The sequence below is a fragment of the Hemicordylus capensis genome, chromosome 2 (genome assembly GCF_027244095.1).
Source record: "Hemicordylus capensis ecotype Gifberg chromosome 2, rHemCap1.1.pri, whole genome shotgun sequence".
NCBI lineage: Eukaryota > Metazoa > Chordata > Lepidosauria > Squamata > Cordylidae > Hemicordylus > Hemicordylus capensis.
Window position 1 is genome coordinate 379398483 of NC_069658.1, and position 17143 is coordinate 379415625.

Consider the following 17143-nt stretch of genomic DNA (forward strand, 5'->3'; position numbering starts at 1 on the left):
GATAGAAAAAGGCTAGAGTCACAGAAAGCTAAGGCGTTAATATGTCACCCATGTGATGAGGTGAGCTCTAATCCATGACGGCTTAAGCTACAATAGGATTTTTAGGGTGCCATAAGACTCTTTGTTGGTTTTGCTGTAACAGATCAGCACTGCTAGCTGTCTGAAAATAAGGATAAGAAATCATTCTTACTCCACTGCCTGGGGATGGTTCCTATGGTGGACTGGTTCCTTAGACAGACACCCCGCCCGCCCCCACTTTTTCCCCATCTAGGGGCGGAAGTGAGTGTTGTCCATGAAAATCAATGCAGAATCCAGGATTTTAACATCGCTGTGATTGGGCAACTATGCCAGCTAAACTACCCCAAAGGTAGCAGCCGTGAGAAGGTCACGTTCTTTCTGATGTGATGTGTAAAATGTGGTTTAAAATAGCGGTTTTTGCGCGGGAGGAGGCAATGGCAAACTCCTCCTGTATTCTACCAAAGACAACCACAGGGCTCTGTGGGCACCAGGAGTCGACGCTGACTCGACGACACACTTTACCTTTAAACGCCGATCCTCATACAATCCGTTTCCCCGTACTGCAAGACAAGAGAGTGGTTATGGCTGAATGTGCTTGACGACAACCATGCCCCTCTGTTAATACTGCAACTTAGAGGTATGGCTGAGCCTGGATTGGATTTCCAGACCAAAACCAAACAAAAACAACAACCCCATACAGAACCGCCCACAGGTTTCCTTCGTTTCCCTCCCGGACCCAAACCAGTGTTCATTTGCATGCAGAAATCTTGTGCTCTAGTGGCCGGCATGTGGGCACATTGGTGCCGCATCATCACAGCTACGCTAAAATCCTGGATTTATCAATTATTTTTTATAAACAGTAGTCACATATCCCACGAGACGGGAAAAATGGCGTCCAGAGTATACCCAGACGCAAATCACTGTGTGTGAGTCTTTTAATACGTGTCTATTGTAGAGTCTCGCACAGCCGGAACGTGAACTTCTGATATTAAACTGAAAACGTTCACCACTGGGTATTACCATTAAAATGTAAAACAAACAATCTAGACTGACCCAGTGTGAACTTAAGGAAAAATGCCGGGTGATACGTCCTTCAATGACATAGACACAGAAATTCTAAACTAAACTAAACTAGCTCCCCCCCACCCCCCATGGCACTTTCTGATAATGGGGTAATAGTGGGGTAAGTGACAGCTGCCAAGTGATAGGCATCAAAGAAAATTACTGTAGTTATGAACTGGCAGCAGCATGTTCCCCTGCCATGTGAAGAAGCAGGAGTTTATGTGAGTCTACAATTGGTGTCCCCCCTCCCCCGCTTAAAAAAACCACATTTTGCCCATGATTTCTGTGCCAGGAATGAAGAAACAAACTGCCCGATATTATCCCCCCATGTTGCAGATCGTGGGAAAGGGTGAGACTGAAAGATATTTCTTCCAACACACAGGGTCCCAGAGTTGTTATTCCCATATTGCAAGATGCCTCTCAATACCAGTTGCAGGGGAGCAAGCAACAGCAAGAGAGAGAGGGCATGCCCTCACCTCTTGCCTGTGGGCTTCTCAGAGGCATCTGGTGGGCCACTGTGTGAGATGCTGGGCTGTTCTTATGGATGGGGGCACTGAAGTTGAAATAGTGATTAACGGCAATCTTGTAATGGAATCCAATATTATTATCCTCATACTGCAGGTTGGGTTGGGTTGGGTTGGGGGACATAAACACTGGCTTAGATACTGTGAAGCTCCCCACTCTTCCGGGCAGGCATGCGCACTGCCTCTGTGAGTGTGGGGAGCCTGTTGACACTCCTTGCAAATGCACAACAGCGTCTGCACTGAGTAAGACATTTCTCCCATACCCAATGGGGGAAGTGTTCCACAGTGACGAGGTTATTCTTAAAAGCCACAGATGCTCTGCACATTTGCACAGTGCCTCAAGTTCACACTCACGCACCCATTGATGGAAGAGTGAAGAGCTGCATGGTACCTAAACCATTAACATTTATATCCCACCCTTCTTCTAACAAACACAACATGGTACATGGCTCTTCCCTTCACCCTCACAACTCTGTGAGGTAGGTTAGGCTGAGAGAAAGCAACTGGCCCAAGGTCACCCAGTGAACATCATGGTTCAGTGTGGTTTTGAACGTGGGCCTTCCCAGTCCTGATCTGACATTCTAATCACTACATTTGGATAGATAATGGCATACAAGAACTATCTAATAAAGAACTGTCATCTCTTTGATCTTTATTGGTAAAACACAGATACTCATTGCTGTATCACAGAGTATATACATCATCAAAACCAGAAAATTTCACACAGTACAGATATGCCAAGTGAGCTAATTTTTCAGATGATGGGTACCCTCCTGAGCAGTTAGTCATGACTAACTGCCAATGAAGTCAATTAGTCAAATTAGTCATGAACATCTTAAGTCCCATTAGTTTCAATGAGACTAAATCATGATTCGCTTAGTCCAGAATTGTCTAAATCGCCTGAAATAATCACAGTCATTTTGAAAGCAAAATATACCATACACAAGGCATACTTCAAGTATGTCGTGTGGAATTTTGAAGTAAATTGCTGTCTCAACCCCATCTCAAATTCTAAGCCATTCAAAGCTCAGTTAAATGCTCCAGTCACCCTCTTGCAGAAAATATATTGCTCCCTGCTCTAAGTTTAAAATGGAGTTCACAATTAAAACTGGGGAGTGGTGTATAACCCAGGTCCTAGTCTGTTTTTCTATCTCTTTTGGCCATTATACTCTACAGATTCTGATGAGATGTCACTCTGTCTCTGCATCTCTGTGGTGAAAAGCTGTATATTCCTGACACAAAAATACCTGGCATAGGTAGGCCATTAGAGTGGAAATTAGTTTAATAGTAGAAGCACCAATAGGGACTGCACTGGAAGACTACTTTCCATGCCCCCATGTCTGAGACAAGCATGGAGAAAGAAAGGATAGGCCTGGGTTTAAGTAAAGGTAAAGTGTGCCATCAAGTCAATTTCGACTCCTGGTGCCCACAGAGCCCTGTGGTTTTCTTTGGTAGAATACAGGAGGGGTTTACCATTGCTTCCTCTCGCGCAGTATGAGATTATGCCTTTCAGCATCTTCCATATTGCTGCTGCCTGATATAGTACCAGTGGGGATTTGAACTGGCAACCTCCTGCTTGTTAGTCAAACATTTTCCCGCTGCGCCACTTTAATGTCATTGTTATGGTGTTGGTGTTTGGCTAGAGCTACTCCAGGACATGCAATTTCACTTCAAAGGGAAGGGATTACAGTATTACAAGTTCTAGTGATAGCAGATGCACAACACAGGTAGGAGTGGTAGCATGAAGGATATGCTCATTTTAAACTTTTTCATCTCTACATAATACTATGTTGCATCACATAGAAAGGTTTTATAAAATTCATTTTTAAAATGCGTGTTTGGAATTGTTAACTTTAAGAAATACTGAGTGTATTCAGATAACAGCTAGAGTTGGGCATTAGTTCAAGCACACCTAGACAGCAAACTTGGCACTAATAATAGTCTTGTATATGGCCTAATAAAGACCATACTTTGAGAAGGGGCCATACTTAGAGCATGCATCAGGAATACTTCCTTTATTAAGTACATGCACAATTTCCTCTTTTCTCACAGACAAAGTGGACCTTTTTGTCACAGGGAATGTCATTCCAATTTCCTTTATTGGACAGAACAGCACAATCTTCCTCGCCTCTATTATTAGGTTCTCCTTGCCTCCAGAACCTGAAAAGGAAAAGCTCAGTAAGCACTGAATGATGAAATTCAACAGTAATCTTCTACATTCACAGAATCATAGAGTTGGAAGAGTCCCAAAAGTGGGACCATCACAAATCAGTTTATATAACCCACAATGTGCCCAGAGAGCAGGAGCACCAAAGAAGATCAAGACAAAAAGAGGGGACGGACAGCACTAGATGGTGAAAAACCAAAACAGGCAAAGCCATCTGAAGGATGGCTTTCACTAGTCATCTGGAAATTAAGCTGAATCCTGGAAACTCCAGGCTGTTCCTGGATGGTTGGCAACCCTAAACTGCAGGCTTGTACCAGGACAGGGACTGGGGCTGAAATGGAACAGACTAAAGGAGGTCAGGCTTCTAGTATCCTCACTGGCCAATCTAGATGCTTCCTATTGCCTGCCAGTCAAACAGGCTGACATTGCACAGGCTGTGCCTGAAATAGGTTGAAGCCACCAGGCTTCATACAATTCTAGGTAATTCATTAGGCTAGGTTGGTTTCAGTCTCTGGGCATGTGGCTTCCTGTGGCCTTGAAGTCCCCAACACTATCTGGACCTCCCAACTTCTCCACATAAGGGGCCCAGAAAAAAGACACAGACATCATTCACATACTGTTGTGTCAAACTTGATCCATCAACCCAGTGCCAGCTTCCCTCCGTTTCTGCATCGCTCAAGCCAAGCCAGACTGATGAGAAGTCTGTTTTACTAACCACAAAATCCTAGGATGAAAAACACATGCTTCCTTAAAATGCTAAGTGCATGAAACTTGTAATCTGCCTACCTCTGATATCTTTTTGTGTTAGGAGTACTTTTGAGGCACATCCATTTAACAGGAAGGGATTAGTAATTACAAATTCCTGCTTTTAAACTGTGTGATTAGATGGTTCTATTAGTTTGATTTTGAACTGAGCTGTATTACATTTGCCTTGTATTTTTATATGATGGCAGCTTCATGGATTTATAGGTTGAAAAGCAGGTTTAAAACTGAATGAATGAAGGAAGGAAGGAATAAAGGCTGTAAATACATGCATATTTGTGGTTTCATACTGACTAGCGTAGTGCTGCTTGGATTTCCCTGCCTGCAACCAGACTCTGAGTGGGTGGGGGAGATAGGTTAGAATTTGGAGCTGGAAACTGGGACTCCTGGGTTCGTGTGAAAACTAGGATCAGGTGAATGGGACTAGGACTAGGAGAAAACAAGAGATCTGCAGGAAGACCAAATAGCTGGGATACGCTTTACAACAAAAGGTGCAATTTACCTACTCCTCCTTGCTGTTAATAACAATCAGTTGGGAGTTTTCATGAGCACATGATGTTTTGGCACTTTCCCACGGTGTTTCATTTTTTGAGTAGTAGTAGCAGTTTCCTTGAAAATGCTTCCAGTGTAGAGGAGCTGGCTTGATGAAAGTATCTGGAAGCAAGGAAGATTATGTAGAGTAACTGTCAAATATGCTACAATCCAAAACAAGATAATGAACATAAGAGCATAAGAACAGCCCTGCTGGATCAGGCCCAAGGCCTATCTAGTCCAGCGTCCTGTTTCACACAGTGGCCCACCAGATGCCTCTGGGGAGCTCACAGGCAAGAGCTGAAGGCAGGCCCTCTCTCCTACTGTTGCTCCCCTGCAATTAGTATTGAGGGGCATCATGCCTCTGAAGCTGGAGGCGGCCCATAGCCCTCCGACTAGTAGCCATTGATAGACCTGCCTTCCATGCTTTTATTATTTTATTTTTTATTCCATGCTTTTATTATTTTATTTTATTTTATTTTATTAATAATTAATAATAATATTAGGATTAGCCAAAGAGTAACAAAGCATGAAACAGAAGCCAACAGTATGATGCAGCTGCTGAAAAGCTAAAGCAATCTTGGGCTGCATTAACAGAGGTGTAGTGTCCAGAAGTAACATGTCCTGTTCAAGCATTATATAAACTGGAGAGGCTTTACTCACATAGAGCCTCCTCAAGAGTGTGTTGGCAAGCCCCGCCCCCATACTGATGCGCTCAGAAATACTGCCCCTGGTGTCCATGGCTACAGCCCTGTACTTGTGGAGAGATTCTTCCCATGTTGGGGAGGATTTCTTCCCGAGTACAGTCTTTGTCTCTGCAGACAAATTGTGTAGAGCCAGAGAGGCAGAGTTTCAGAGTGTGGCAGCACAAAGGTGAGGCTTGTCAGTGCTCTCTGGGTATGCTGTACAGCATCCTCAGTCTACATAATGCCTGAACAGGGCCCCAGGTCCACTCTATTCCGTGCTGGTCAGACCGTATTTGGAATACAGTGTCCAGTTCTGGGCATTGCATTTTAAGGACATTGGTAAACAGGTTCAGAGTAGGGATGTACACAAACTAATCTGTGCACTCCCAGGAGGGCAGGGCGGCACGCACGTGCATCGGCCATGAGCTTGGTGATGCTGATTGGGGCTGCAAGCAGGAATGCAGCAGCCCAGAACACCCACTTTTTTTGGAGAGCACTGGTGGCGGGAAAGCGGCGGGGTGGGGGCTGACAGGTAGGCAGTGCCCTCCCTGTCCCTTCAAATCGGCTCAAAGTCTGGCAGACCGAACATCCCTAGTTCAGGGATCTTCCGTGCACATCCCTAGTTCAAAGGAGGGCAACCACTATGGTGATGGTGAGAGGTCTGGAAACCAAGTCCTACAAGAAGAAGTTGAAGGCATTGGGTATATTTAGCTTTGAGAAGAGAACATGCTCTGCTCCCTAGTCCTTTTGCTTACCATCTAGCCTAATGAAGAGTTCTTTAGGGTGTAAAAGCCCATGGTTTGATGTTTTGTTACTTGTTGTTTGGTCCTAATAAAAGCATCACTATACTTTGGTTTGGAGTTTTGGTTTGGTTTTTCCTAATGAACTAACATGGCAGTAAAGCCGCTCAGTACACTCACAGTAAAGCCTGCTGTCTGAAAATGCTCCTGGTAAAACACCAAATTTGGCTTCAGCTGACTTTCAGTTTAGTGCAGCACCACAATATATCTGCTGCTCTAATCTGCATTGGATGATCCTGAGCATTATTTTGCTAGCATATGTAATTAAGGATATTGTGCGATGATTTGAGCAATCTGTTAAGTCTCCTTTCTTTTGTATGGGTATGTAGACTGACCTCTTCCAATCTGTTGGCTATTGTGTTGTTCTCCAAACTTACTGCCATAGTTTGGTTAGAGCCTTGACTGAGTCTTCTTCTGTTGCCTGCCATATTTCTGTAGTTATTCCATCAATTCCTGTAGCCTTCCGACTTGGTAATGACTGGATTGCTGATCTAACTTCATCTTCCCATACTAGCGGTTCTTGAAAGTAGGGAACATCTTCTAGAGTATCTTAGACGTTGATGTCCCTCCTGTACAGATTTTCAGTATACTCCTTCCATCTCTGTTTGATCTTCTCTGAATCATTTACTATCTGTCCTTTGGCATCTCTTAACATACCAATTCGAGGTTGGAACCTCCTTCTGAGTTCAGAGATCTTTTGGAAAACTTGCCTTGTTTTTCCATGTCTATTTCCATCCTCAAGATTTTTACAGATGTCATTGTAGTACTGCTCCTTTTCTTTTCTAACAACTTTCTGAAATTCCCTATTAAGTTCCTTCCTGAGGTCTTTATCTTTCTTGGCTTTGGCTTCTCTCCTCTTCTTGGCAATTTCCACCGTCTGTTCTGACATCCATTTTGCTTTCTTCTGTTTCTTGGTTTTTGGCAGTCTCTTTTCACATTTGTCCTTAACAACTTCTTTGATTTCATTCCACAGTTCCTCTGGTTCCCTATCAATGAGGTTCAGAACTTCAAAGCGGTTCCTGATGTTCTCCTTAAAACTGGTGGGTACGTTCTCAAGATCATATTGTGGAGACTGGATAGCTTTGTGTTTCCACTTTAGCTTGACTTGGAACTTGCACATGAAGAGTTCGTGTTCTGTTCCCCAATCGGCCCCTGGCCACATTTTTGCTGTTACAACTGAGCTCTTCCACCTTCTTGCACCAAAAATGTAATCAATTTGATTTCTGTGTACTCCATTTGATGATGTCCATGTGTATAGGCGCCGCTTTGGTTGTTTTAAGAATCTGTTAGCAATGAAGAGATCATTGGCTTGGCAGAAACTAATAAGTCATTCTCCTGCTTCATTTCTATTTCCTAGGCCATACAGTTCGACTGTGTGTTCCTCCTTGCCATTTCCAACTGTGACATTCCAGTCTCCAACCACCACCAGCACATCTTGCTTGCATGTTCTGTCAATTTCAGACTGAACTTGAGCATAAAACTCATCAAATTCCTCTTCTTCTGCATCAGTCGCTGGGGCATAGACTTGAAAAACTGTCATGTTAAAGGACTGTCCATGAAATCTAATTGATATAAGTCAGTCACTGACTGCGTGCTTTGCTAAAATCAAAATAAATTACATCCACAGCATTCCCACAATCCACTAAACTGGTCACTGTTGAGGGTAATTACTTATATAGCAGAGTATTTCAGGAGCCATTACAGCAGAAGTTAACAGGATCTCAGGGGCAACAGCTTGTAAATAATATTATTCATTCATTCATTCATTTGAAATAATAAGCATGGAGATTCAGGTTAGGTTAAACTAACCTACTTTATTCAGAAGTACAATACCTTTATTTAACTTCTGGCTACATGTTGGTCAAAGAGGGACCTATGGAAGCATGCTGCTCAGTGAAAGTGAGCTAGAAGAATTCTGGGAAGAAGGAGGGGGGTCATTCCAGGAACTGCCTGAGTAGATTCTATCAATTGAGGGGTCATAGAGGCAGAGATAAACAGGAAAGAGAAGGAGACCCTAACCATCTATCTCTACTCCCAATGCCCTTAGTGGTCATTAGGTTGATGCCAACTGGAGCTGGATCTCCAACAACCCTTCTCATCGCCTGTTGCACCAGTTCATGACTCCCATTTTCTCACCAAGCATCTGGAACCAATCTCTAGGTAATGGCTTGGTCAGTCCATCTGCCACCATCTCTTCAGTTGGGCAGTACTTCAGCTTGACTAACTTCGAGATGCACCCCTTGTCTTGTGCATCTCGAACATAGTGGTGCTTTGTGTCAATGTGCTTTGTTTGAGACTTGACTTTCTCCATCTGTGAGAATTGAATACAACTTTGGTTGTCTTCAAACATCTTGGTAGGCTTTGGTTCTTCAATCCTAAAGTCCAGCAGTAGCTTGTGTATCCACACAGCTTCCTTGCACACTTCAGTGGCTGATATGTACTCAGCTTCTGTGGTTGAGAGTGCAACAAGTGACTGCTTCCAGGTAGTCCAACTTATGTCTCCATCTCCATAGAAAAGCAGGTGTCCACTGGTGGCCTTACGATCAGTGTTGTCTTCAGCCAGTCTGCATCCATGTATCCCACTTGTCTGGGGCTGCTGCTTGCTGGAACCTCTAATGCACAGAGAGTAGTACTCTTCAGGTATCTCTCCATCCTTTTGACTGCAGTCCAGGCATTCTTGGTTGGTGCACTTACTTTTCTGCTTAGGATTTTCTGCTGCAGCAATATCTGATCCTGTCACTGTGGCTATATAAAGAAGCTTGCCAATTGCTTTTCTGTATTGGTTGTTGGTTGATAAACGTTCACCTTGCTTCAGGAAATTTGTATCTATTGGTGTACGGACTTTATTTATTATTATTATTATTATTATTATTATTATTAATTTGATTTCTATACCGCCCTTCCAAAAATGGCTCAGGGCGGTTTACACAGAGAAATAATAAAGATGGATCCCTGTCCCCAAAGGGCTCACAATCTAAAAGAAACATAAAAGACACCAGCAACAGTCACTGGAGGTACTGTGCTGGGGTGGATAGGGCCAGTTACTCTCCCCCTGCTAAATAAAGAGAATCACCACGTTAAAAGGTGCCTCTTTGCCAAGTTCTGTTTCTGTTTCTGGTTGAGAAGGAATGTCCCATCCCCTTCTCTTTTTATTTGGATGCCATGGTAGTAGGAGATGATCCCGAGTTCTTTCACCTATTTACTTGTTTAAGTGCTGTACACCCTCGTGGCTGTCTTGCTTTTACTCATATGCAATAATTAGGTCATCAACATAAGTCAGGATATAAGTCAATTTATTGTTTCTGAAACCTGAGTATAGGCAGGGGTCAGCTTGTCCTTGTGTGAACTCCTCCTTGAGCAGCAGTTGGTTTAGCTTTTCATTCCATTCTCTAGCAGCTTGCTTTAAGCCATTAATGCTCTTTTGAAGTCTGCACACAAGCCTCTCTTTTCCAGGTTCGTCAAAGCCTGGTGGTTGCTGCATATAGACGTTTTCCTCAATTTCTCCATGTAGGAAGGCAGTCTTTACATCCAAGTGGTCAACATGCATCTTTCTGGCTGCAGCTAGGCTGAGTGGAGTCGTGATGGAAGAGTTGCATGACTGGTGCAAATGTTTCATCGTAGTCTTCACCATATTTTGGGGAGTATCCTTTGGCTGCTAGCCTTGGCATGTAGCGCTGTGCATCCCCTTCTGCATCTTGTTTGATTTTAAAGACCCATTTTCATCCTACAGTCTTTCTTCCAGCACGTAGTTCCAGAAGTGTCCATGTCTTCTTCTTGTGCAGAGATTAAATTTCTTCTTCTGCAGCTTTCCTCAATTTCTCAGCCTTGTGGGTTGGCATCTTTTCAACATCTTGGCATGTGCAGGGTTCCTGTAACTCTTCACTTCTGGCCATGAGTGAGAATCTTTTGGGTTGAATCCCTTTGTTGGGCCTCTGTGAGTGCCTTAATTCTGACTCAGGCTGTGCAACCCCATCTGAATCTGGATCTGGTTTGGGTTCACTGGCTGGCATGAGGTGTATGAAAGTCTGGCCATCTGGTTCCTCACTCATCTGGAATCTTTGGCCCAACTTCTGGCACATCACTTTTGGTTGGCCTTTGTCTCTCATCAAAGTACACAACATTGAAAATTTCAATATCACCAGTTTCAACATTAAGGATTCTGTATCCTTTTCCTCCTACTACCTTCACAGAGTACTCTTTTCTTACTTCTGCAATTCAGCTTGTTTCTCTTTGCCTTTGGTACATATGCATATACTTCACATCCAAATACTCTGATATGCTTTAGGCTAGGCTTGTATCTAAACCACTGTTCAAATGGTGTCTTTTCTAGTGCTTTGTGGGCAATAGCAATAGCACTTAGCACTTACATTTATATACCGCTCTGTAGCTGAAGCTCTCTAAGCGGTTTACAATGATTTAGCATATTGCCCCCAACATTCTGGGTTCTCATTTTACCGACCTCGGAAGGATGGAAGGCTGAGTCAACCTTGAGCCCCTGGTCAGGATCGAACTTGTAACCTTCTGGTTACAGGGCGGCAGTTTTACCACTGCGCCACAGGGGCAATCTGTTCTGTAAATAGCTGGCAGTCATCACTGCTTCTCCCCAAAACTTATCTGCCAAACCTGCATCTTGCAGCATGCATCGGGCCATTTCTAGTAAAGAGTTATGCTTCCTCTCTGCCACACCATTCAATTCTGGTGTGTATGGGGGCGTAGTCTCATGTTCAATCCCCTGTTCATTCAGAAATGTTTTCATGTGACTTGACATGTACTTACCTTCATTGTCTGACCTTAGTCTCTGAGGCTTTCTTCCAAATTTGTTACTGACCAGTGAAACATACTCTTTAAACATTTGACTCCTCTCTTTCAGAGTATAAACATAAGCAAATCTTGAAAAATCATCAATAAATGTGAGTATGTAGTGACTGCCACCCATGCTGTGTTCCAACGGACCACAAAGATCACTGTGAATCAACTCTAGGGGGGGCTGTGACTCTCCTCTCTGTTATGAAAGGTAGGCTTCACAGCTTTAGCATGAAGGCAACAATCACATCTGGATGCAGGTTCCCTGCATGGCTGTACTTTAAAGTCTTTAATTAATTCCCCCTTCTCAAGCTCATGAATCACTTTAATATCATGATGAGCAAGGCGGCAGTGCCAAAGCAGGTCACATGACTTGTGATTGCACCCTGTGGCTAGACTTACTCTTTCATTTATAAAGTCCAGTTCAAACAATCCACTCTCTTTTTCCAGCCATAATCAAATCACTTCCATTTGTAATATAACAATGCTTGTCTTTGAACTCAAGTCTGCATCCTTTTTCAATACCAAGAAAAACGGTATCTCTTGCAATTATAAAGCTCATCCACCCTTTTCCAAACCTTACTGGCCAATTCCATGCCCATAAAATGAGCATACAATTTTGGACTTACAGTACATGCATCCCAAGGATCCCAAGAATTTTCTTGTTTTGAGAATCCCAAAGCTTTCTTGCATCTGCTTGTTGCTCACTGGGTCTCTGTGTGTCCTCCAGAACATTGTCAAGTCCTTGGTTCATAAGATAGGGTTTTATTTTGAAATGGCCAGTCACTGTAGTTTGAGCCATACAGCTTGGGAATGCGGAAGCTAATCTGGCTGGAATCCATGCTGTCTCTGTTACTGTAGCTGTACCTTTATCAATCCTGAGATTAGTTTTGAGTCCCAAAAACCCTGTTAGGGGCTGGGCCCATAACCCTGTTGTGGGTAATTATTTATATAGCAGAGTATTTCAGGAGCTAACTCACTCCCATTACAGCAGAAGTTAACAGGGTCTTGGGCAATAGCTTAAGAACATAAGAACAGCCCTGCTGGATCAGGCCCAAGGTCCATCTTGTCCAGCATCCTGTTTCACACAGTAGCCCATCAGATGCCGCTGGAAGCCTACAGGCAGGAGTTGAGGGCATGCCCTCTCTACTGCTGTTACTCCCCTGCAACTGGAATTCAGAGAGCTTGTAAATGATAAGCATGGGGATTCATGTAAGGTTAAACTATTCTACTTTATTCAGAAGTACATGATGACAGGAAAAGACCTATATCTAACTTCTGGCTACATGTCAGTCAGAGAGAGACCTATGGAAACATGCTGCTGAGAGGGGGGGAGGGAGAGGGAGAGAGGCACTCTGAGAGGAAGAGGAAGTGGTCACTCCCAGGGAGTTCCTGAGAACCTTCTACCAATTGAGGGGTCATAGAGGCAGAGATAAACAGGAAAGAGAAGGAGTCCCTGTCTCTACTCCCAATGCCCCTAATGGTCATTAGGGTTACTGGTGCAAAAGGTCAATGTCATCTGGAGCTGGAACTCCAACAGTCACTGGGTTAAAAGAGAGAGAGAGATGTCTTGCAAATCCATGGTAGCTTGCTTCTACTAATTACTGCATTGTTATCAAGGTGTGTACAGATTGATTGCTTTATAAGTATCTTCCCTGATATTGAAGTTAGACTGGATCTGTAGTTTGGGGGATCTCTCCCCCGCCTCCCGCTTTTTGAAGCTTAGGATGAAGTTCACTCAGCCCTGATGCTAAGTGTGTCCTGACCAACTCCCCGTCAATTCTGAACTGTAATCCTGACTTTTCACCATTCATGCTGAGGTTGCTTGCAGTTTCCTGTTTGGCAAAATAGTTTTGCCTTCTCTCAATTACTTGCTAACATCTCACCACCCTTACTGAGCCACAGGCCTTCTGTTTGCTTTCTCTTTCAACCTACCTGGAAAAGCCCCGTTTCACTGCTCTTAGCATCCCTTACTAGCTTTAGCTCAATTGAAGCTTTAGCATTCCTGACACTGTCCCTACAAATCCAGGCTACCCATCGATATTCATCCTTGGTAACCCACCCTTCCTTCCATTTCTCATTTGAGGCCCACCCTCCCCCACCCCCGCACCGGCACATATCCCTAATCTGGTCAAAAGATAAACACCTTTATTCCACAACACAAATATATATTGTTTGCCCTTCATAAAATCTACTTAATTCAAGAGTTGGGGTGGGGGGGAGATGTAAACAAATATCTTCTGGCTGAATTTTTTCCCCTTCCCAAAGTGTCTTGAGAAAGATAATAAAGCACCTGAACTGGAAATTGATTACTTACAAATAACTAGTTTTTGCTTAACTGATGATGGATCAATTTTTGGTTGCCCATTATATTAAAGTTTGAATATATTGGATCTTTAAAAAAAAATTGTATCTGAAGTCTAAAAGTTATTTAAGGTTGTTTGGATAATATTAATAGAGGCTATTTTCATGTCTGTCTGGGTGGTCAGGCAGGTGTGGGGAAGGCAGGGTTCCACCTACCTCCCCCTCAGGATTCCTGTGGGTGTGCTGCCACTCATCCACATGAGCCATGCTGCTCTGTGCAGTGCGGATTGGCAGAGGCCAGGGCATTTCCCTGGCCTCCAGAAATCCCACAAGGCACTGTGTGATGAGCGTGGTGCCTTGGGGGATTCTTTCAGGAGTTGGGTGCTCTAGGCTCCCAGCTTTTTGTTTGCTCAGGTTGCATGCAGCCCGAGCATACACATGACCCCGCTTGCACCCTCTAACCTGCTTACAAAAGCCCAGGGACAAAGTTACGCTTGCCACGGAGGCAGCATTGCGACTGGCCTCAATCCCGGTGGTGCAATTGAGCAGCCCTACCCTGGGAAGGGCTGTTTGTGTGCACAGTCTCATTATGTATCACTCTCTGGTTCTATAAAGCCTATCAACAGTCTGTTTTTCATTCCTGATGAAGTTTTTAATAATTCCCCCCTAGCTTTCTGCTCAAACCCATCAATTTTATCAATGGACGTTATTTCAGGTGTGTGTGTGTGTAGGTGAGATTACAACAATGGCATCACAGATGGTATAGATTCACAGCAAGGTTAAGCCTACACAGATATATTAAAAAAAAATAGTTTTTTCTAAGAACATTTGTTGTGCTTAGTTTCATATCTCATAATAACTAGAGCAATATTAACAGCATGTCTAACACACCCACACAACACCCTTTTAAAAGCAAAGGCATTTGTACTTTTAGCATGCATACCCAACCAACCAACCCATAGATAGCTATTTTCAGCTCAATCCTATGCACTTAGGTGCACCCAAGGCCGCTGAAACCAGTGGGCTTATAGGTGTCTCTGATTATGCATAGGAATGTGGCCAGGAATGTGGCTGTGTGCTCCTGAGGAACTATGACATGTGGTCTCAAACATAGAGGGCAAGGGACTGGCTCCTGCTATCCTCTCTATACAGCATGTCTGCCTATCAAATATACTTTGATTGAAGATTTCTGTTTGTGAATTTTTTCCTCTAACATTGTTTGCTTTTCTGTTCACTATTGACTCCGTGTTTCCCCTACCTACCTTGTCTATCATTCTCATTTGTTTCATTTCTGGATATGTGTTCTAACACTTTTTGAACAGTTGCTTCACTCTTCTCATCAATATATTTTTCTAAAGTTCTGAGTTCTGTTATCAAAGCGCTCTTTAATGCGTCCGTCATTAGAGGGTCTGTTGAATTTTCGCAAATGGTGTTTAGCCTCTTGAGCTCTAAGAATATTGCTCCATCTGCAAAGGAATGAGAAGAGTGTCATTTCATCAGCCTCCTGGAGCCATGTACTGTCACTGCTGCAACTTCATTCCAAGTGCCAGGACCTTGCTAAGGAATCCCTGGGTCCCTCAACCCTCCCACTTTCTGACTTGGAAGAGGGCCTGCTGGTCCCATCAGGCAAAGAGCACTGCCAGGGGCACTACCAGGGGACTCTGTTCATTTCCAAGGGCAACTTCTGAAGCCTTGAAATGTTAGAGATGACCTGACAAAGCAGGCAGTCTAGACACAGCACTCATGAGAGCTATTCTTCCAGGGCAGGCAATGCTGTCCTGTCCCCCACCCCAATCTGGGACTGTAGTGGGGACATAGGGTTAAACCCCACTGTCTCCACAGTCCCAATCCAGCTGCTGTTTAGTGAATAAAAGAACAAGTATGGTAGCCTCATTTGCTTGCTTGAAGTAATGCTTAGTTTGACTAGGAGAAGCCACCCAGTCAACAGATAAGTTCTGGTCTTGTTTGTTCACAGCTAGCCCTTCCTCTGCTTGCTAGCTCCCTCTCCTCTTCCTGCTGTGTGGCCCACCTCTCCCTTCCCAGTCCCAGCCCCTCATTTGCTTGCATTACTTGGAGCTGGAATGCCCCATTCTGCCGCTTGACCCTTTCACTTGCACTCACGCTGAGAAAGAAGAATGATGTTCATCAGGAGGGAGACACCAACAAAGGTCAAGAGTACAGCCGTGTAGCCATTTCCCCAACAACCTTTCCATTGCTTTGGAATACAGGTGGACTGAGCTGTGGGGAAAGAGAGCAATGTTGGAAACAGCCACATTCTTTTGGTTGTATATAGAGCCAAGCACTGCTTGAGACACTCTTGCAGTCCGAGTCGGCCAGAACAGGCATCGGCTAAGGGCCCATGCTCATTAGAGGGCCCACCTGGTTGACTGCTGAAGCCCCAGTCCTTAGATGGACTCCCCACTACTGCCCAGTGATTCATACAGTGCTGTCCTCTTGCACACCGCACCGTACTTCAGACTCAAAAAACAACTGAAGATTGAGTACACTCTTTCTCTTTATTTATAGAATGCCTCTGCAGCTAATACAACTACTGCATGCTCTTCCTCTAAATCTTCTGAGCTATTCACTCTGCCCCTTCACTTCCTATTCCTCTTCAAAACTCCACCTCCCTGTTGTTGCTTCTGATACAACATATTGTTACTTCTTTCATTTCAACGGGTTTAAACAACAATTAAAAAAACACACACACAAGCAACGTAACAATATGTTATATTATAAGCAACAACATATTGTTACACCAAGCAAGCCTCCCCATGGGCCCTGGCAAGCTAACAGGGTGATGGTGGGCAGCAGATTGGCAGAGACAAAAGCCAGTATGCCACTGGAGGGCCCAGCATAGGGCTTTGTCTCAGGGCCCCCCACAACCTGATGCCAACAACACTGTACATAAGAGTATGATGACATGTCAGTGGAAGAAGCATGGCCCATGCATATACACATTTCTCTGTGTAAACTGCCCTGAGCCAGTTTTGGAAGAGCAGTATAGAAATCAAATAAACAGAAATCAAATCAATCAATCAATCAATAATAGTAATACTAGTAATAATCTAGATTCTGCAGTCAAAGCAGGGGCAAGGATAATGATGCTACCTCCCCCCCCTGAAACCCTTCTGCTGCCATCTCCCTGGTTTCTGCGATGTGAGCACAACACACACTCCCACGCTTTCAAGCTTGTTTGGAAGACATGAAGTCCAGGCCAGGGAGTTTAGGCCTCAGCTCCCAAAGAGGCCACCAATGACCTGGGACAGCTCTGTTTATGTATCTTTTATAACATTGAGTTTGTTGTTTGTTTTAGTTATTTTAAGATTGTAAACCACCTTGGGTGCCTTGGCAGAAAGGCAGTATATAGATGCAATATACAAACGTACACAAATAAATAAATACATAAATACTTTGAAACAATAAGGGCTGGAAATCTGCTTTTTGCAAATTAAATGTGACATTCCCAGAAAGCGGGGTTCTGCA

General features: G+C 43.9%; 1 protein-coding gene and 1 long non-coding RNA gene across 2 annotated transcripts; one reads left to right on the top strand and one right to left on the bottom strand.

The window, feature by feature from the left end:
- The first annotated feature begins 17 nt into the window (after positions 1-17).
- On the top strand, positions 18-6603 carry LOC128348099 (uncharacterized). The gene is made up of 2 exons (XR_008317921.1): positions 18-60; positions 3657-6603. It is a non-coding gene; the product is annotated as an uncharacterized LOC128348099 (long non-coding RNA).
- Positions 3146-12511, bottom strand: LOC128348097 (CD209 antigen-like protein D). The gene is given in 4 exon segments (XM_053303654.1): positions 3146-3764; positions 4389-4495; positions 5036-5187; positions 11983-12511. Coding segments are annotated over 4 exon segments (507 nt in total). The 5' UTR covers positions 12089-12511; the 3' UTR covers positions 3146-3622.
- Positions 12512-17143: the final 4632 nt, after the last annotated feature.